The sequence below is a fragment of the Serinus canaria genome, chromosome 12 (assembly GCF_022539315.1).
Source record: "Serinus canaria isolate serCan28SL12 chromosome 12, serCan2020, whole genome shotgun sequence".
NCBI classification, from domain to species: domain Eukaryota; kingdom Metazoa; phylum Chordata; class Aves; order Passeriformes; family Fringillidae; genus Serinus; species Serinus canaria.
Window position 1 is genome coordinate 512,982 of NC_066326.1, and position 20,888 is coordinate 533,869.

The window sequence follows — 20,888 nt, forward strand, 5'->3', positions numbered from 1 at the left end:
ATTGGGGTGTCCCTGCAGTGCCAGGTTTGTGCAGCTCTGATGGGCATTGGGAGCCTGCTTTGCTGAGGGCTGTACTTGGCAGGAGGAGGGGTCCTGCAGCTCAGCCTGACCTGCTCCAAGTCAAACACTGCTGGGTCCTGCTGGCAGCTGAGGAAAGCTGTGTTTGCTTCATTAAGCTGTGTGTAAAAATCCCCTGCCTTTGGGGGTTCCTGCTCTGCTTTAACCCTTGGGCCTCAGGCAGCCCGTCCCAGCCCGTCCCAGCCCGTCCCAGCCCGTCCCAGCCCGTCCCAGCCCGTCCCAGCCCGTCCCAGCGTGTCCCAGCCCGTCCCAGCCCGTCCCAGCCCGTCCCAGCCCGTCCCAGCCCGTCCCAGCCCGTCCCAGCGTGTCCCTGCGTGTCCCAGCCCGTCCCAGCGTGTCCCAGCCTGCAGTGCCCAGCCCTGCTGAGGCTGACTGCAGTGAGCAGTCAGGCGCTGTGTGCTGTGTCAAGGCAATGTGAAATAAACCACCCACATCCTGAAGGGAGATGATAAAAGGGGACAGTGTGACTAAAGGCATAAAGAGAGAGGAGCAGATGTGTCCCTCTTGCCAGCTCCATTAAAATGATCCAGTGTGCCCTTTGGGCTCTTGTTTCTGAAAGGGGAGTTTGTGCTGGAAGTTTTGCCTGTAGAGTGTTCCAGGACCAGCGTTATCCCTCCTGGATCTGGAATGTGAAGGACAAGGTGCTGCTGCACCTATGCTGGCACTGCCTGTGCCTGCTGGTGGCAGCAAGGGGACGATGAGGTGGTGACAGGAGACAAACCCCATTTCTGCCTCGGGATTGCAGCTCCTCCACTTCTGGATGGTTCTGCTGTCTGGGTGGCAGAGCAAGGACTGTCTGATGGCTTGGCAAGTCCAAGTGTAGGAACAGAGGGGCTAGGTCAAAAGGGAGTTCGGGGTGACTGTGGGCTCCCTCACAGGCACGTGTTATGGAGACCCTTATCCCAGCTGCAGAGCTCTGAGGTTATTCCTTATTTCCTGTTGGCAGGCACACAGTGTCCTTTGACTACAGGTGTGTGCTGGATCACGCCCCCCCCAGTGGGACTGAGTGTCATCACAGTTCTTAGGCCAGCCTGGAGCCTCTAGAAGAAGGGCTGGGATTCACCTCTCAAGCTTTGCCCCCCACTCTGATCCTTAATGCCATGGTGGCCCCCACAGCCCCTCTGCCCTGCCCAGGGCTGCTGGCTTGTCCTGCTCTGGTGCTGCAGGTGACCATGGGAAGGGGGCTCATGACCTCCTGTGTCTGCAGGTGATGAAGACCTACCACATGTACCATGCAGAGAGCATCAGCGCTGAGAGCAAGCTGAAGGAGGCAGAGAAGCAGGAGGAAAAGCAGTTCAACAAGTCAGGGGACATCAGTGTGAACCTGCTGCGACACGAGGACCGGCCTCAGCGGCGCAGCTCCGTAAAGAAGATTGAGAAGATGAAAGAGAAGGTGGGTGAGAGGGGAGGAAGAGGGAGCTGGGCTGGGATTGGGGCTCCCTGCAGGCAGCAGGGGTTTGCTTCAGCCTTGTCCTTGTCTGTGAAGTCATTCCTGTATCTCTGGGAAGGGGTTAGGAAGGCTGGTGTCTCGTGTGCATGTTCTGCTGAAGGCAGCCCAGGGATGCCATCACAAGTGTCTTCCCTGCTCCAGGCTGTGGAGAAGGGCCAGAACCAGGTTCTAGAGAAGGCTTGACTCAGAGCCAGGATGACATGACAGGGACAGGCAGTGCAGCCTTGGATGGGGTGGTGGGCCTGCACAGGAGCCACATGAACCCTCCTGGCTGTCTCTCTGGAGGGAGAGCTGAGACAGGCAGCTGGAGGGGCCTTGGGGACGATGGCTGCTGGAGCACAGGACAGGGAGAGGTGGTGGGAGCTGCTTCTCCAGCAGCAGCTTGGGCCATGGTGTGGTGGGGGCCTGGCTGTGCCAGCTGGGACCCCAGAGGCTGTGCTGAGGAGGGCAGTGCACCAGGGTACCCCTCTTGGTGTGGGAATGCACCCTGGTCCAGACAGCAGACCCTGCTCTGGAGGACTGGGGTTTGTCTGGGATGTGTTCTTTAAAGCTGGGCTTTTAACAATGAACAACAGCCTTGGGTTTGCTCGGGCACTGACTCCTGGTAGCAAAAAACCAGTTGGATCTATGAAATACCAGTGTTCTTCCTCTGTAGATGGTCTGGGAGTGAGAGTGCAGTATTTAGATAGATTTGTTAGGCAAAACCCTTCGTGCCATTCTGGCCTTAGCAAATCCCTGTGACCTCGGGATCTCCACAAGTTTTTGTGTTAATTTTGGAGAAAAGGAGACAGTTTCCCCAACCAAAGCCAGATGCCTTTGCTCGCTGGCTCACCCAGCCCTGGGACATTTCTAACAGTGAACTTCTCAGAAGGGTTAATCTTTTGATTCAGCCTTCAGAGCAGGGATCTGCCTGAGCAGATGTCCCAGATCTGGAGCACATCTGCTTTCCTACAGTTTTGAATTCTGGGTCCTGTTCTGAATTGTGCAGCTTGGGCCTCTGGGCCAGATTCCACTTTGATACAGCTGCACACATCTGGAGCAAGTCCAAACATATGTCAGCATTTCTAGGGGGAAAATTTGGCCCTCTGGTTTTGACTGATGCCAAAATCCCCAGCAGCATCTGTGCTCAGGGGCTCCAAGTACCTCTGAGCAGGATGCACTCATCATGGCTGGCTGACAGTGTGAGGGTGTTCAGATGGGATCTCCTCCACCCTGGCAAGGTTCCTGTTTTCACACCAGATACCAAGTTTAGTAATTACCTCATCACTCCCGGGCTGCAGGGTGCTGTGGGGGTCTGTGGCAGGAGAAACTGTGCCAGTACCATCCCGTTTGTGCTTTTTCAGAGACAAGCCAAGTACTCTGAGAACAAGCTGAAGTGTACAAAGGCCAGGAACGACTACCTGCTGAACCTGGCAGCCACCAACGCGGCCGTCAGCAAGTACTACATCCACGACGTCTCGGACCTCATCGACGTGAGTGCCTGCCTGGGCAGCCAGCTGCTCAGCACTCAGCTGCACTCCTGTGCTGCTCAGGGGCTGTCTCTGGGGGCCTTAGGGTATTCTTAGCTGGGGATGAAGGTGTCCTGTGAATTGGGTTTGGGGTCAGCCAGGTGAGACTGAGTTTTCTTCTTGGCCCCTTGGTTAGTCTGTGCTTGAGACAGAGAAATGCTCCCCAGGGTCAGACACAGCCTTGGTTTTGATGCTGAGCCAGAGGGGTTTTTTCTCTCTGCTACTCGGTGACTTTGGTGGGGATTCAGCACAGTGGCAGTGCTGTCCTGGCTGGGGAAGGCACCTTGGGGCTTTGTCCTGGTGCTCCTTGCAGGGAATGGCCTCAGGGCAGGAACTGCTGGAGGCAGCTTCATGGCAATGGCAGGAACTGAACTCTGGTGACTCCTACAAACTGCTTTGAGATGATTCAAAGAAGGGATTTACCCAGAGAAGGGATTCCTGCTTCTTCCTTTATCAGGCATCCCACAGCTTGTAGATTTCACTGTGCAGTTTCTTCCTGCTGGAGTTGCCTCAGTGAGTGCATAAATAGCTGAGCTTGAAGCACTGAGTTACCATCATTACCTAAATGTACAATTCAAAAAGCTGTTTGAGTGTTTACCTACTTTCCTAGCCCATTAGCATGTAGTTACACTTCTGAGAATTAAAGTAAGTCTGATGCAAATCCCCTGATGACTTCAAGATTTTGATACATCATAAAATACTCTTCATTACGTTTTGTTCTCTTTACTATTGAAGATGTGTTAAAAAGTAAGTTGATCTTGGAGACATTTGAATGGCAGGGTATGAGAACACCTTGATTTATCTGCAGGCTTTCTGCTTTTGCAGTGCATATTCTATCTTTCTTTTGTTAAATTATTTGTTAAGCAAGAATGACTCGGTTTTGTGGAGTTTTTTGAACTTTGATTTTCTGGAGATTTGCTGAGTTCCATTTTAGCTCTGTCTGTTTATATTATTCTTCCCAACTTTTATTTCCTCACTGACACTTCCTCTGGAGTCAGCAGATGGCATTTCTCCCACATTCCAGAATCCCTTCAGGGACTTCAGCTAAAGCATCTTTAACATGAAGCAATGAAATTTCCCCAGTTATAAAGTCTGTTCACCAAAGAAACAAAATACTGGATCTGTGAGCTGAGCTTGTGTGAGCCCCGCTCTGAGCCCAGCTGGGCACTCCTGAGCCTGGGGCAGCTCTGAGCCCGGCTGGGCACTCCTGAGCCTGGGGCAGCTCTGAGCCCGGCTGGGCACTCCTGAGCCTGGGGCAGCTCTGAGCCCGGCTGGCCGCACTCTGAGCCCGGCTGGCCGCACTCTGAGCCCGGCTGGCCGCACTCTGAGCCCGGCTGGCCGCACTCTGAGCCCGGCTGGCCGCACTCTGAGCCCGGCTGGCCATGCCCCCATGGCTCCTGGCAGCTCCTTCACCCTGCTCCACTGCGGAATGGTGAGAGATGCCCTGGGCTGGCTCTCTGGGACATGGGAGAGGTGACAGGGCTCACACACCCTCCACCTCCAGTACAAATTGCCACGTGCAGCTGCTGATTCACACAAATCCAAACCCTCAGGACACTGCAGAGCCAATTTACTGGTGTTTCCCCCAAATCCCAGCTGCCTCAGTGTCATCTCTTGGGCACAGCCTTGCCATCACTTGCTCCCTGGGCGTCCCTGCAGAGCAGTGGCTGGTGACAAAGCCGTGCTCCACTCTCCTGCTCTGGTGAGGCAGAGGCCCCAGCTGCTCTGGGAGGGAGGGAGGGAGGGAGGGAATCCTCCCAGGGCTGTGGCTTAATGAGAACTGTGAAGCCCATCAGAGGAGCCATGAAGGGGCGCAGAGCCGTCTGCCCCTCTGTCTCCCGTGGCCTTGTTGCTTTGTCCTAGAAAGGAAGGGAAGAATATAGAGATAGATCAAATTAGCCTTGGACTGTCAGTGCACCGCAGGGCCTCCTCCTCGGGTGACACGTGTGTCTGTTTAAGCGCCTGGGCTTGTCTCATTACTGTCATTAACTGTGTGACCAAGTTAATCTTTTCGGCCACGTATGCGAAGAGGAGATAAAGCTCCTTATCCATCCCTCTGGAGTTCTCTGGGAAATGGCTGCAAGATAGATTGAAGTGGTCGCATGAAAGATATCACTAGATTCAGCAGAGAAAATGGAACAGGCAGTTTCCATACAAACTGATCTGCCAAAATGTGTGCAGCCTCCTCTGAGTCCTTCTGGAGCAGTAGCCCACTTCCCTATGGATTAGTGATTGCTGTATCTGAGACAAGCCAGGAAAGGAGGGGAACTCTGAGGAAATTCAGTGTTATATGGAACTGTGGAATTGCTTGGTCCCTGGAAAAATTAGCTGAGTCAAGTTAGGGACCAGAAACAGCAGCTGAAATAGTTATGCCAAATATCCTCAGTTGGCTTTACTGGCCTGGTTGAACAGGGCTTGGAGCAACCCGGGCTAGTGGAAGGTGTTGCTGTTCACGGCAGGGTGGTTGAAATTGGATAATCTTTAAGGTCTCTCCCAACATAAACCATTCTGGGATTCTGTGATTTACTTGCTGCAGAGTACAGCTCTGGATTTTGCAGCAATGTCAAGAGAGTAGAGGCCAGAAATTAAAATAAGCATATAATTATTATGTATTATGCATATAATTAAAAATAATGCAGAATATTTTTTAAAAACAAAAAAGGAAAAAAACAAGAAGAGGGAACAGAGCAGAGCAAATGATCTGGGCTCTTTGTTTGCAGGCAGTGCTGGTCCTCTGGAGGCAGGGGCGTTACTGCTCTGCCTGGGATGGTAAAGGGTGGCTTGCAGGGCACCCAGGTGCTACTCAGGTGTTACTCTGGGGTTCCACTTGCTCAGGTCTGAGGCGTGGGCCTGGCTGAGCTCTGTCATGTGCAGGTTCAGCCTCCCAGATAACAGAGGGACTCGAAGTTGCTGGAGCCACAGAGCACTGTGTGCATTTCCTTCTCCCGGAGCCCAGCACTGCCCCCGCTGCAGCTCTGGGGTGGGCAGTGGGAGGCACACAGGTATTTGGCTGCTCCCATGGTGTTTTGGCCAATGTGCTTGCTTGAGCTCCAGGAGCCAGTTTGTTTCTCAGGCTGAACGCTGGGATATTTCCACCCCTTGCAGGGTGTTACCAGCCGTGATGAATTAATGCTTGGGGAGCTCTGAGCTTGGCAGATGAAAGGCGCTGCGGAAGGGCTGGGATTATTATTTGTGGTTCTAATTTATTTGCCATCAAAGGGATGAGAGGGGTGAGAAAATGCCATTTGTTCTGGGGCTGGGAGCATCGGTTTGAAGTCTTTCTTTTCTTCCTTTTTCTTCTCCCCTCCCCATTGTGTGTTCCTCTGGGAATTGCCTGGAAATCCCTGCTCCATCTTTTCTTCTCTGGGCACCCGTGTGTGAAGCAGCTGGCGTGGTGCTGATCACCAGGGGCTTCAAGGGCTGCAGAGTGTACAGGAGGTGCCTGCCCTGCTTTTCAGGGGCAGCTGATTTCTGGGCACTGCAAATCACTGCCGGCTTCAGTGCGAGCCCAGCAGCAAAAAAGGGGAAGCATTTCATGTGGGATTTTGTCCTAAAAGCAGCTGGCAATGCCCTGAGCCCCTCTGCTTGGGTTCTCTGCTGTTCAGTGCTTGGCCTTGTAGTGACTTGGTTTTGTGTGCTTTGGGAATTCCCACCCTTGAACAGTGGCAGATATTTGCTCCTGGTACTGTTTTTTGTGGCAAAGTAGCTGTGATTTCAGGGGGTGGGAGGTGCTGGGGAACGCACGGTTTGTTCCCAGGGCACAGGGCTGTGGTCAGCTGCTCAGGGCTGCAGTGCTGGTCCTTCCCCAGTGCTGGCACAGAGATCCTGGTCCTGGTCCCTGCCCCGTCTGTGTGGCAGCCCCTCGACTGCATCGTTCCAGCTCTGGCGTTTCTGTACAGCCTGCAGTGGTCGTATGGGTGTTCATGCTGAAACTGTCTCATGGGAGAGACTTGCAGCACAGAATGAGGATTTGCCCCGAGCAGCAAATGGAAATTCACCCCTGATCTTTTTTGTGTTGCTTGTTGATTTTTTTAAGGCAGGTCAGTGCCGGTCCATAACTGCCCATACTCTCAATGTGATTAGAGGCTAAACAGAAGCAGGATAAATGGAGAGCTGTGACAATTTGATAGTTTTTACAAAACTGCTTGTAATTGTGCATGGGTTTTCACAGGTTTTAAAGACTAGGAGGAACAGTGGGGCTGGCAATTGATGCAGTGTAGCTTTGCTGCTGCTGGTTTTAGCAGAGGCTGAAGCAAGCACAGCCCTGCCATGACGTGATCTGAGCCGAACGGTGTCACCTCACATTGGCACCGAGCATGAGATGGCTTCTTGGGTCAGAGCTGCTTGTGGCACCAGCTGAGTTTTTGGGCTTCACTTAGTTTATCAATATGAATTTCAGGAAGTATTTCTTCACAGAAGGGGTTGTCAGACACTGGGCTGTCCAGAGAAGTGGTGATTTCCATCCCTGGAGGTGTTCAAGGAGTAGCTGGACATGGCATTCAGTGCTCGGGGCTGGGTGACAAGGTGGGGATTGGTCACAGGTTGGACTGGCTCAACTCTGATGGGGTTTTCAGGGCAGCAAATCCCTATGCTGGTGCAGCACTTGACATGCCAAGTTCAGTTATAGTGGGGACAATGTTTAAAACCTTTCTTTCTGTCTAAAGTACAGTATTTTGGCAGCAGTTAACTCCAAGTTTTATCATTTTCCCCGAGATAGACGTGAGAGTGATCGGCAGCATGAGGAGCTGCTCCATGGTGGGAGGCAGGCAGCTGCCCAGGGACAGAGCAGCATGTGCACACACCACAGGGCATGGTGTCCACTGCCACGTTAACTTCCATCTGTGTTTGAGAACCTTGCAAAACGCTTTGGGAGCGTTTGTGTGACCAGACCCTGCTTTGTGTTTCCCAGTGCTGTGATCTGGGGTTCCACGCCAGCCTCGCTCGGACCTTCAGGACGTACCTGTCTGCTGAGTACAACCTGGAGACGTCGCGGCACGAGGGCCTGGACATCATCGAGAACGCCGTGGACAACCTGGACGCGCGCAGCGACAAGCACACCATCATGGACATGTGCAACCAGGTCTTCTGCCCGCCGCTCAAGTTCGAGTTCCAGCCACACATGGGGGATGAGGTAACGTGCTCACCTGTGGGGCTGCACAGGGGCCTGGCCCTCCTCTGAACCAGCGCTGTGAAATTCTTCCGGACTCCTTACCCCTCTCTGCTGCCTTCACACTCTGCTGTTCACGTTTCCTTTCCTAATGAGACTCTGGGCTCGTTAGGGCTCCTCCTTTCAGGCTGCTTCTTGCTCCATGTCTGTCCCAATTAGGGAGCCCATGGTTTGGCTCTCTCTGCCCCACAGATCTGCACAGGGGAGCTGTGATTAACCTGCTGTAATTGGGAGATGGCAGAAACACTCGGTGCTGGCCTGGGTCCAGGGCACTGCTCATGGGACTCACAGCAACACTACCTCTCTGGAGGCTGCCAGGAGCTTGTGGGGGCTGGAGGGAATGGTGTGGGTATGGAAATGTGTGTCTGGTCCATGCATGACCCGTGGAATGTCTCCTGTCTCAGGTGTGCCAGGTGAGCGCCCAGCAGCCTGTGCAGACCGAGCTGCTGATGCGGTACCACCAGCTGCAGTCTCGGCTGGCCACCCTCAAGATAGAGAATGAAGAGGTAAGAGGTGGGCTCTGTGGACAGCACTGCTGAGCCTTTCTTCCACTGGAGCTTTCCTGGTATGCTCAGGTGTGGAGCCCCTCCTATGGCAGAGCTGGAAGTGCCCACGGACTGCAGCCAATGCTAGCCCAGGGCTCAGGAGCTGCCTATTGAGTGGTTGTTTTGGCTCAAGATGTGTCCTTTCCCAGTCTGCCTCAAACCCACGCTGTCCTGTTTCCAATAGGTACGGAAAACACTGGATGCCACGATGCAGACCTTGCAGGACATGCTGACAGTGGAAGATTTTGATGTTTCAGATGCCTTCCAGCACAGCCGCTCCACTGAGTCGGTCAAATCAGCTGCATCAGAGACCTACATGAGCAAAATCAACATTGCCAAGAGGAGAGCCAACCAGCAGGAGACTGAAATGTTCTATTTCACTGTGAGTCTCAGCTCAGGCATACAGGACACGAAGCATTAATTGCCAGGGCTGAGGCCCAGTTAAGTGCTCATTAGTGAAGAGCAAGAACCAATTCAGTCTCTTTAAGTTCTTGTCTTCTGTCAGATTTGGGTCTGGAATGCGTTTCAGTGGCAGGGCACTACATAGGGACTGACAATCCAGTGCCTGCCTTGTTTTTCTCTTTGAAGGAACAACCGGAGCAGCCAGATGAGATTCAAAACTTACTGAGTGGAGTAGGCGAGGCTCAGAGCAGGGTGCAGACTCCAGGTGGCCTCACCATGGGCCACCATCCAGGGTCTCTTCAGGAAGGCCTTCAGGACTGTGAACTATGACCCAAGTCTTCCTCTCTAGCCTTTACAGCTTAAATTTGCCCTTGGCCCATGGATGAGCTGAAGTCACTGACGTGCCAAGGAAGGCACAAAAGCAGGGCTGTGGTGTGCCTGCCCTGCAGCTCTCATGCTGCACTCCCAGGCAGGGCTCAGGTCTCTCTTCTGGTACTTGAAATACAGGCAGCAGCCATGAGTTCCCCAGAAGTCTCCCTCATTTCAGTGTGGGTCATAGCCTACAGTTAACAGCATCTTGTGATGTATTACATGTGCATAGAAGAGCTTCTTCTGCTTTCTCTTAGTACTATTATTGTAAATTGGAGGGAAATGGCAGTTTTCATTTGGAATTGTGCTTGGGATTACTTTAATGGTTTTTGCAGAGATTTGATCTTTCCCATTCTCTGTCTTCCATTTTCCATCTCTTGTCTCCCTCTGTCCTCTTACCTGTGTAATGCCTTGCTCTGGAGTGTTCTGGGTGTCTGACAGCCTCACTGGGGGATGGCAGTTGTTGTGCACAGTGTCACCAGTGCATGGGGCACCTGGCAGTCCCTGCCTGTGAAGGCTCAGGCACTGGCAGTTCTTGCTTGCCATTGTTGGTTTGCACAGAGGCGAAGCCTTGGCAGTGCAGGGGAAGCTGCTTTGATTTCCTAGGCTGTTCCCAGAGGCCTGACAAAAGAAAGCTGGCTTTGAACTCTTTGCCCCTGCGTTCCCAGGCAGGAGGGGCAGCTCCAAGGAGACCAGGCTAATAAGACCATCAGGGCAGTGGCTGGAGCAGGGAGAAGTGATCAGACCCTGCTGAGCCCTGCAGCACAGCTGGTGCAGCCTGCAGCCTCCTGAGCCCCCCGGCAGCCCCCGGGCAGCAGTGAGTGTCCATTAGGGGCCGTGTGCTTAACCCACCCCCTTGTTCTTTAATTCCAGAAATTTAAGGAGTATCTGAATGGCAGTAACCTCATCACGAAGCTCCAGGCTAAACACGACCTGCTGAAGCAAACTCTGGGAGAAGGTGAGTTGGGGTCAGGTCCAGGGAGGATCCTCCCAAAACCTGAGAGGGTTTAAACCATGTGTCATCTGCCAGCCTCCCCCGTGTGTGTTCTCCTGAGTGACTGATGGTTCTGTGCTTGGCTGCTGCTGCTCAGCCTAACCAGTGACATGCAAAACCATGATTTCCTTGGATTACTCCTCCCACTTTTCTTTGGGAGTGCACATATAGAAATCTCTTTGAATCTGAAACTATGTGCTGAAGTACTCTGGGTTACTTCTCCAACAGCAGAGATTGCCACTCACTTTCACCCTCTGCCTCTTTCCTTCCACTCCCTCTTCTCCCCCAGAAGATTCTAATCTTCTCCTTCCAGATTTCTAATGTGTCTTTTAATGGTGGGGCACCAGGTGGGCATCTCTCCTCCCCAAATGCAGCTTCTCTCTGCTGGCAGCCGTTCCTTGGGGGGTAGTAGCCAGCAGTGAGGGTGTGAGCTCCTGTGCAGCTGGGCTCTGCAGTCCTTTGCTGGTGGCTGATGTGGAGGGATGATGGGAACTTGTGTTTCTTACAGGTGAAAGGGCTGAGTGCGGAACAACCAGGTGAGCACTTTCTTCCCCTTACTTGCTCCTGGGAGGGCTGGCGCTGGCAGGAGGGGGCTGTGGAAGGGGGGGTTTGCTTTGCTGCTGGTGCAGCTTGGTGGGGTTCAGTTACCCACCTCCAGCCCCCTGTGCTGGCAGGCTGGCAGTCTCTGTGCCCCACAGCTTGCTGCATGGCCTGGAGTGCTGGGCTCAGGGGGATGGCAAGCAGCCCTTGGTTCTGCTGCAGTGTGGTTTCTGGCTGGCTGGCTCTGATGTGCCTGGATGTGCTTTGTCAGCACAGTGCAATGTCCTGGAGCATAGCTGAGGTGGGGTTGTGTTCAGATAGGGTGATACCAAGATGTCCACTCACTCCCTGCTATCCCTCTTCCTTTGAGGATTTTATTATGTCCCTGAAATCCTCTCCCAGCTCTGGCTGCTTTACCTGTGAGTGCAGAGCATGCCTGTATCACAGGCTACATCCCTCTACTGCAGGAGAAAGGGCTGGGGAAGAAGTGACAGAGAGGAGGCTTTGATCTGTGTCCAGTCCATGAAGCATCTTCACAGAGCTCCAGTGGTTTGCTTAGGAGTGTGCTGGGGTTCTGACAGTGAGACACAGGCCTCCAAACAGCTCCCTAGAAGATGCTCTCTGTATGTCAGCTTGTTTCAACCTTGTTTGTGTTTAATAGAATTTATAATTCCAGCCCCAAAAGCTCTGCTCCCTGTTAGAAGTGGAGAAGCAGATGGTGCAGGCTGGGCAGCCTTGCCAGGCAGGAAGAAGGCTCCTTGTGCTGCCAGCACCAGGGCTGGGCACCCAGCGGGGCATCGAGGTGCTGTCAGGACAGAGAGCCCCCTTCAGAGAGCAGGGCTGTGCAGTGTGGCATTTCGAGGAGCTGACATGGCCCTGGGGCCCCAGGGGTGCCTGCAGGGCCCTGGCTGGGGGCTGCAGTCCCTGCAGTGTGTGGGACAGGGCTGCTCCCAATGGACAGCATCACCTCTGCTCCCCAGTTATCCCTCAAAGGAGTGGCTGGAAGCTGTAGCAGTCTACAGTCAAGTTACTTAATTAGAGGCATCTGATTAAGGAGCCAGCAGACCCACTGTCCCCTTTGCACTGAGCTCTGTGTAGTGTCTGTGTCTGTTCCATGAGCTCTCCTGCATGAAGGCTCTCAGCACCCAGTTTTGTGTGTGTTTGCAGTCGTGTTCTCTCCCCTGCAGACATCAGTACAGCCTGGGCCAGAGGGCAGGGCAGAAATCTGTTTGGGATTTTGTGGTGTTTTTCTCCTTTTTCTAGATCTAGACACTGAATGTCCTTCATTATCCAGAGGAATTGGGCTGGGAATAGCATTAATGCAAGTGGCAGTCCAGTGTCCTCAGTACTGCAGTGAAACCTGTCCCAGCTTTCCTGCCACTAGCAATGGGAGGGTCGTCCCCACCCCTGGGATTCCAAACAGATACAGCACTGTGGAGGTGTTCCCACTGTCCTCATTCTGGCCTCTCTCTGTGAGCAGAGTGAAATATGCTTAAGAACAAGCAGGAATACCCCAGCGTTTTCTGGGGTAGCTGTGGATATATTATTTATTTTGGATATATCTCCTCAGCTGCTCTTGGTGCCTCTTCAGGCTGAGGGAGTGCTGAGCTGGCAGTGGTGGGAGGCAGGTGTTAATTCCAGCTGGCCACCAATGCTGTTGGTTTTCTGCTGGAGTGGTGTCCCTGTAGGTCACACCAGTGTCAGTGGCTGCAGGGTGCGTGGAACTACACATCAAATCCTCAGAGAGGGACTCTTCTGTTTGATTTCTTATTCTTGGTTATAACCTGTGAGATCTCACCCTGTCTTTGCATTTATGTTGGTGTTTTGTTGATTTATTTTGTTCCATTTTCTCCCAGGCCCCCATGTCTTCCCCCTAAGCCACAGAAAATGAGGAGACCTAGGCCTCTCTCAGTCTATAATCATAAACTCTTTAACGGCAATATGGAAACATTCATTAAGGTACTTGCTGGCTTGCAGTAGGAGTGTCTGTGAACGCTGGGAATGGAATGGTGGCTTTCCTGTCCTGGCTGCTTGCCATCCTCAGGGGGTCCCTCTGGCCCATCTGCACCCAGCTGGCGTGGCCAGCACAGCTTTGCCTCGGTGATGATTTCTCTCCAAAGCTCCCCTCGTGCATTCCTGGTGTTCCTGTCCCATCAGCTGTGTGCTCCAGACCCCACCCATGGCTGGTGGCCATGTGCACTATGAAGCAGTCCTGGCTGAGTGTCCTCATTGTCCTGCTGCTTCTACCCATCCTGGGAAGAAAGATTACACAAGCTCAGCCCAGCCCTCAAAGGAGCAACAGACACATCCCCCTTCCTCTTTTTGGTGGTCATCCATCCTTGTGGCTGAGAAGGAAGATAAAATGACCCCAGAAGTGTTTCCCACTTTGAAGGACTGTCAGCCTGGGGTAGAAATCCTGTTGTAGGGATGTCCATGTTGGAGGGCAGACAGGTGACCCTCAGCCTTACACACAAAGACATCAGTAACAGCCAGCCCAGCTGGCTCATCCCCTGCCAGCTGCTGGCAGTGGTGTCCTGTAATCCTGCTCTGCAGAAAGCTTCAGTGAAAACACTTTGGGAAGCTGTAAAGACAAACTGTTGGATTAGGTGACTAATAGGCATCATCTGGCTAGGGTTTATTGCCTCAAGCTCAGCCCTAAGCCTGAGGGCAGTGTCTGAACACAGCACCAGCACGGGGAGTACTGACCCATTGGCAAAGCCTGTAATCCCATTAGGATTTGTGATTACTCCTGACTTAAACTGTTTTTTAAAAAAGTAATGCTCATTAAATCCCAGCCTGTTCACGCTGAGAAGGAGGGATTACCTGCTCTAGAAATCCATCTGAGCAGGAGTGTCCCATGCTAGCAGAGACCCTTTGGGGGATGGCTGCCTGCCCTTGGGGTTTCCAGCTCTCCAGGCAGCTGGGCCATTGGCAGCTGCCCAGATGTCCCCTGGTCACCAGTGCCCCCATGGCTGCCCAGTGCCCCAGGCAAGGTCTGTCCCTGTCCTTGGGCTCCTGGGAAAGCCACAGGTTCAGGCAGGGAGGAAATCCCAGAGGCTGTCCCTGCAGGTCAATGAGGCTGGGGTGCAGCGTGCCGAAGGGCTTTGGAGGGAGGGTGAACATCCCAAAGGCCTGTGTTGGCCCTTGCTAAGCTGCCATTGCATTTGAGCATTCACGGCCTCCGAAGGAGATGCTTACCTCTGACTGAACTTATCCCTGCTTAATCTGTTCTCTTTTTTCCACTCTGCTGCTTTTTTTGTGCTCAGAGGAAGGAGGAATGCACGAACGAGGAATCAGGTACTTACTGGAGACTCATCTGTGAGACAGAGGGAATTGCCCAGAGATGCCACTGTGCTCTGCTGGAAAAACCACCAGAATCCCAAAGAGAAATGTGTCCCCTTGGGCTGTCAGATATGGCCCACGGTCCCCTTGAGCTTCTGCCATAAGGGGCCTGGGGAGAAGCCAGAATTCACCACTGGTTCAGACTCTGGCACTTGGTCCCATACCCAGTGGTGTTTTTTGGGTTTTTTAGCACCTGCTGACAATGGCTCTTTCCTTTGGAGGAAATATTGTTGTAAGCTGTATTATGGGAAACTTATTCCATCAGCCAGGTACAGCACAAGTTTTATTTCAGCTCAGCATTCCACCTTTGGGGTGGAATAGCTGTGATCCCTTGTGGCAGTCTCCTGTCTGAGCCAGACAGGAGCAGCAATGTTTCACACACCTTAGTGACAGCTTTCTTGGGCATTTTTGGCTGTACATGGTATCCTCAGCGCTCTTTGATGGCTCCATGATGTAACACCTCCTTTCCTGCCTGTCCTCTTACTAAACTCCACAGCATTAATTTTCAAATCTCTGGTTTTGCAATCTTTAATGCATTTCCCATGCTTTGTTAGCAATAAGCCAGTAATTTTTCTCTTTTCCTTTCCTTTCCTGAAGGATTCAGGACAGGCCATTCCACTTGTCGTAGAAAGCTGCATCCGCTACATCAATCTGTATGGTAAGTTGGCTCAGCACAGCCCCAGAGACCTGCCAAGGATAAAGTACTGGAGTGAGCAGGGAGAGCCAGCAGGGACTCCCAGGGCTGCCTGCACTCCATTCTCCATGGCTCAGCTTAGAATTCCATGGCATTGGCTGACTAGGCAGTAATGAGGTTTTATTAGCCCGTGCCTGGGTTCTGTTGTTTGCTTGGCCATGAGCCCTCTCAGCACCTTGATCTGGGGGCTGTGGTTGGAGAATATGAGCTGAAGTGAGGTGCAGCAGGCTGTCTCTGCTTGGTCTAAGCCTGTCTGGTGTATTGACTCCTGGGTTCTGCTGTTTTGACCCGCAGGTATTGCCCAGCAGTTGCAGAAATCTCTCCTAAAGCATTGTTCTCTTGCAGGCCTCCAGCAACAGGGCATCTTCAGAGTCCCTGGCTCCCAGGTGGAAGTCAACGACATCAAGAACTCATTTGAGAGAGGTGTGTAGCTGGGATGTGCAGGTACAGCAGGACGCCCTGCCTGAGCAGGATCCTTATGGGAGGTGGTTTGTGCTGGGTGCATTAGCCAGGGTGTAAAGCCTGTGTTAAAGCCCTCTGTGCTATGAGACATGAGCAGGTTTTATCCCTTCTGGGTTTCCCACTGATGTGTCTCTGGCAGTAGTGAAGAGCTACCCAGGGAAGGAGTATGAGAAGTAGGGGTGTGTGCAGAGGTCTTTTCCACACAATTAAAAACACAAGAGCCATAAAAGAGTTTGCTGGGGACCCTTGTTCATCCTTCCTGCAGCATTTGCCAAGGGAGGCACAGCATTCCCTGTCCCTGCTGCCAGTGCTGGCTGTGGAGATGCCAGTGAATCTGCTGAGAAAATCACAGTCAGGATGCCAGGCCAGTGAGAAAGGGAAAGCAGTCCTGCTGTCCTGAGTGGAGGGGAGCTGTGACAGGGACAGTCCTGCTGGGAATAGTGACCCTTAATCCTTGAGCAGCATTGGAAGGATCAGGATGAAGGTGGATGGGCCAATGGATAAGGCAGTGTTAGGATTGTCAAAGGCTGGAGGATTTGCACGTACAGTTTAAGATGAATTAGTTTCCAAATCTCGGGGACACTGAAAGCCTTTCACAGATTTAGGTCAGTACAAAGCTATCCAGAGTCGTCGGGTCCGTTCCAGAGGTGTAATTGTATCCTCCAGCCAAGCCTGTCCTCTCAGCCTCTCACTCTGTGTCGTTCAGACCTTCTCAGCTTTCTGGGCTGGTACTGTAAATGGAAGGAATGCACTGAGCTGGAAACAGTGAAGGAGAAACAACCAATATCATCCTTGTCCTCGGGAAGGGTTTGAAATCCCCCAGTAAAACTGGTTTTCAGGAAAAATCAGCATTGCCATTGCACATGAGGAAGGTTTCTGAACCCTGGGAAATTTGGGTGTTCCACTAAATGAGGAAAACCACTTGTGCTAGTCCAGCTTGCTGGTGATGCTGGAGATAAAACCTTTTCCGTGGGCAGGTGAAGACCCCCTCGCTGATGATCAGAATGAACGAGACATTAACTCAGTGGCTGGAGTCTTGAAGCTGTATTTCCGAGGACTGGAAAACCCCCTCTTTCCTAAGGAAAGGTTTCAAGATTTGATATCTACTATAAGTAAGTACATGTGACAGCTCTTCGTGGAGAGCTGGGTGGGACAAGAGAAGCACTAAATGGGGGCAGGTGCCCCTGAGTTTGCAGGCAGGGCCTTCTGCTGTGAGGAGGGTGGCAGGAGGACAATGGGAGTTGCTGGGAAATGACATGAACAGTTGTTTTATGTAGTAGCTTTAGGACATTCACTGTTGCTGTTCAGTTTTGATGTGTAAAGCAGCACAGCACACATGTGAGACAGACAGAGGAAGGTGGTTCTGCACCAGTTCGTGCCCTGGACAGGGATTTGTAGTTTGGCTTGTGCTTTCTCTGGCTGCCCCCCACAGGGGCTGCAGAGCTGGAAGCCTGAGGGCACAGCCTGGGAGAAGGGGATGGGTCCCCTCGGGTGCCAGAACGTGCTTGGTGACATGGCTGCCTGTGTGCTTGCAGATAGGCTTGTGTTTGACACCATCCCTAATTAATGCAAATTTGCACAATTTATTAAGCTTTTGGGAATTTTTTTGCAAACATCATCTGTTAATTTTCTGAGTGTTATTCTCTTATCTCTCTCTATTTTTCCCATTTTAACAAGAATTTTCCTTTTCCTCATCTTTCTCTTCCTGCTGCTCTTGCAACCTTTTGATTAAGGATAGATTTGGAATAAATTAAAGTGCCTTGTTCCTGTCAAAAATCTGACCTAGAGTGCAGCTGTGTGTGCCCCACAAACACACATAAACACAGGCTGCACTTTTGTTGTCCCAGCCTAAGCAGGATGAAGGACTTTTCCTTTTGCTCTTGCAGGCCTGGGGGTTTATGTGGCAGCTCCTCAAAGTCACAAGGGCAATAGACAGGTCAAAAGGCACTTTGCAGAGTCCGCAAGGGGCTGTCCTTGTGTGTGCAGTGGTGATTCCTGTTAATTCCATATGCCCAGTTGAAACATTTTGCTCTTTGGGAGAAAGGAAAGTGTTTTGAGAGTTTGTTCCTCTGGGTGTCAGAACAGATATCTGTTGACATGGGGTTTTATCCAGTTTGTAGTTAGTTGGGGCTTTTTTTAAGAAATACCCTCTTTTGTAAAACCGGACTGAAGAAGTAGAGAATCCAGCAGGCAATAATGGGATAAATCAAATGGAAAAATTCCCCACATGAAATACTACAAAGCTTTCCATCTTGGTATCGAGGCCAGATATTGCTTAGAATTTTGATTAAATGGCAGCCTAGCTGCATGTTGTCAGGGAACTTTATTGTGATTAGCAAATGGCATAGTTTGAGCCAGAACAAGCACTTCTGTGTGATCCACCTGCTCCAAAAAAGCTCTGGTGCTTGTCCTCTGCTTCCTGTGAAACAGCAGCCGCAGGTTTAACTCTCTACAGAACACAGGGGTGGCCTAGGGCAGGACAGCCCTGAGTGACCCCCTTCCCTCGGGGGGAGCAGGTGTCTGATGGCAGCTCCAGGCTCTGCACCCCTGTGGAGTGGAGGGCAGTGAATCTGAAAGCACTGACTCAGCACTGGTTCAGCTAACCTATTTCATGGGAGTTTCTAATTCCTATTTGGAGCAGCAGCAGACAGGAGCGGAAGGGCTCAGCAGAAGGATCCAAAGCATAACCCAGAAGGGTAACCTGAATAAAAGCCTCATTTAAAAATCTGCCCTAGAAAATCAAGTAGTGCTCTGTTTTCAGTGTCACATTGACTCAGGCTTTTGAGGAACAGAGGAGTTGTTGAGGAATGAAATTAATAATGCATAAACCTTTATTTTAAAATCAAACCCACGGAAATGTCTTTATTTCCTGTTCATACTGTGTCTGAATATACAAATTTCCTGCTGGAGGAGCAGTGTCCCCCATTCTTGTTCTGGACCTTAGTACCAGACTGACTGATGACCTCTGGAGACAGGCTTTTGTTTCTTCACTTACTGGGCCAGTATATCTGGAACAAGTCCCTCTGATGCTGAGCTCTCTGGTCCCGAAAAGGTTTTTAAGGATGTGCTTTCTATTCATGTGTTCCAGAAATTGAGAACCCTGCAGAGAGAGTGCACCAGATCCAGCAGATCATTGTCACTCTGCCTCGGGCTGTCATCGTGGTCATGAGATACCTCTTTGCTTTCCTTAACCAGTGAGTCTATTCCTGCCTCAACAAGTTCCTCCCTGCCGTGCCTTTTGCCAGGACTTCCCCGTCTTTGGTGCACGAGTCCCTTCTGGTCTTGCCATGGGTTGTTGTACTTGGGTTCTTCCTAGCCCTGCTGGCCGTGGCTGTGTGCCCAAGGAGGGGACAGCTCGGTGCCAGTGCTGCCTGGGGAGGGGACAGCTCAGTGCCAGTGCTGCCTGGGGAGGGGACAGCTCAGTGCTGGTGCTGCCTGGGGAGGGGACATCTCGGTGCCAGGGCAGTGGGGACAGCTCGGTGCCAGTGTGTGCCTTGGGAGGGGACAGCTCGGTGCCGGGGCAATGGGGACAGCTTGGTGCCGGTATGTGCCAGGGTGGAGGCTTTGCTGGGACGTGTCCCAGCGAGCAGGACTGAGGCATGGCAGCTCCTCACTGTGTGCTTGCAGCTTGTCACAGTACAGCGATGAGAACATGATGGATCCCTACAACCTGGCCATCTGCTTCGGGCCCACGCTGATGCACATTCCTGACGGGCAGGATCCGGTGTCCTGCCAGGCCCATGTCAATGAGGTCATCAAAACCATCATCATTCACCACGAGGGCATCTTCCCCAGCCACCGAGAGCTGGAGGGGCCTGTCTACGAGAAGTGCATGACCGGAGGGGAGGAGTACTGGTGAGCTCTCTTCAGGGTTCCTGGGTACAAACACCTTGATCAGACCAAGCCTCTTGCACGCTGGACCATTTGATTTAGTCTTACCAGTCAAAACAGGCAGTTTCACCAGGTATTTCATTTTCTTGTGCCGACTCAGTATTTTAAACCTCAGTAAAAAACATCAGAAGAAACTTTTTCCAGGGCAAATACTGGTACTGATGAAGATTTTTTTGAGCTGCAGATCCACAAAAGTGTGTTCAGCAAAACAGAATTTTAGGTAAATTCTATCCAAATTCCTCCTAGGCTATAAATTTTGAGTAAAGACCCATAATTTGCTGGTTGGATGAAATCCCTCGGCCCGTGGTTAACCCAAACTTTCCAGTTCCCTTTGTTGCTGGAATTCTAACCTAACATTCAGGTCTGAGTTTAGCAAACCAGGATCAGTAACATACTTGAACTAATTTTCTACAAGTTTCATACATTTCTGAGACCTCACCATGCCTTATACTAGTCACCTGCCACCATCCTTCCTGGTGCAGCTGAGGAGCTAAAGCTGAAGCTTAGTGTGAATTAGGAAATGGGACATTTAGCTTGGTGTCACTTAGTGTTAGTTTTGCCAAACTCTGCTAAAGACACAAGAGCCAACAAAACGGTACATTCTGGGCCTGGTGATTGTGGTGTGAGTGTCTGCTGTTCTCAGCAAGTTCAGGGATCTGCTGTGATTTGAAATCAGAGAATCACAAATCACAGAATTAGTAAGGTTGGCAAAGACCTCCAAGACTGAGTCCAGCCTTTGACGAAACACCACCTTGTTGCCCAGACACATCCAGTCATTTCTTGTACCTCTCCAGAGATGGGCACTCCATCACCTGCCTGGGCAGTGTGAGGGGTGCTGAGTGTGTTGGGAGCAGTGTCATTTGCTGTGTGACAGCCTGCTGTGTTCCTCTGCAGTGACAGCCCGCACAGTGAGCCGGGCACCATCGATGAAGTGGACCACGACAATGGGACAGAGCCGCACACCAGTGACGATGGTGAGCAGGACTGAGCAGGGGCTGGGTGCGTGCCAGCAGAGCTGTGCATGCAGGAGAGCAGCAAGCACTGTGGGCTGAGGCTGCACGGGCTGGCTGCTGGCAGGGCTGGGCTGCAGCAGGAGGCAGCGCTGTGCTCCCCGTGTGCCAGCAGCACCAGCCGTGAGCGGGCGGTTTGGGGAATGCCACTGGCACTGCTGTGGGTGGGGAGCTGTGCCAGGGCTTGCTGTGCTGGAAGGGCCCTGGGAGCTGAGCACCTTCTGCTTCTGACAGCTGCTGCTGCCCTGGCCATGTCCTGCCTCGGCAGAACACATCTGCCCTGAGAGGCTGCGGGGAGGAGGGAGGGCTCACCTGGCAAGCGGGGCCACGGGAGCAGGACCGGCACAGGGAAGGGCACATGAGGCCAGGCAGCTCAGGGCACAGGGAAGGGCACAAGGAAGGGCATGCTGGGCCAGGTGGCTCGGGGCATAGGGAA

At 52.3% G+C, this 20,888-nt stretch overlaps 1 protein-coding gene across 1 annotated transcript in view; it reads left to right on the top strand.

The window, feature by feature from the left end:
* Positions 1-20,888, top strand: part of SRGAP3 (SLIT-ROBO Rho GTPase activating protein 3) — a 66,487-nt gene that overhangs the window by 38,162 nt on the left and 7,437 nt on the right. The window contains exons 5-18 of the mRNA XM_030227909.2: positions 1,286-1,471; positions 2,872-3,000; positions 7,946-8,167; positions 8,608-8,709; positions 8,933-9,130; positions 10,393-10,477; positions 11,022-11,049; positions 12,910-13,012; positions 14,993-15,053; positions 15,435-15,512; positions 16,529-16,663; positions 18,640-18,745; positions 19,179-19,406; positions 20,337-20,416. Of these exons, the coding sequence (XP_030083769.1) occupies positions 1,286-1,471; positions 2,872-3,000; positions 7,946-8,167; positions 8,608-8,709; positions 8,933-9,130; positions 10,393-10,477; positions 11,022-11,049; positions 12,910-13,012; positions 14,993-15,053; positions 15,435-15,512; positions 16,529-16,663; positions 18,640-18,745; positions 19,179-19,406; positions 20,337-20,416 (1,741 nt within the window). The remainder of the gene's footprint in view (positions 1-1,285; positions 1,472-2,871; positions 3,001-7,945; positions 8,168-8,607; positions 8,710-8,932; positions 9,131-10,392; positions 10,478-11,021; positions 11,050-12,909; positions 13,013-14,992; positions 15,054-15,434; positions 15,513-16,528; positions 16,664-18,639; positions 18,746-19,178; positions 19,407-20,336; positions 20,417-20,888) is intronic.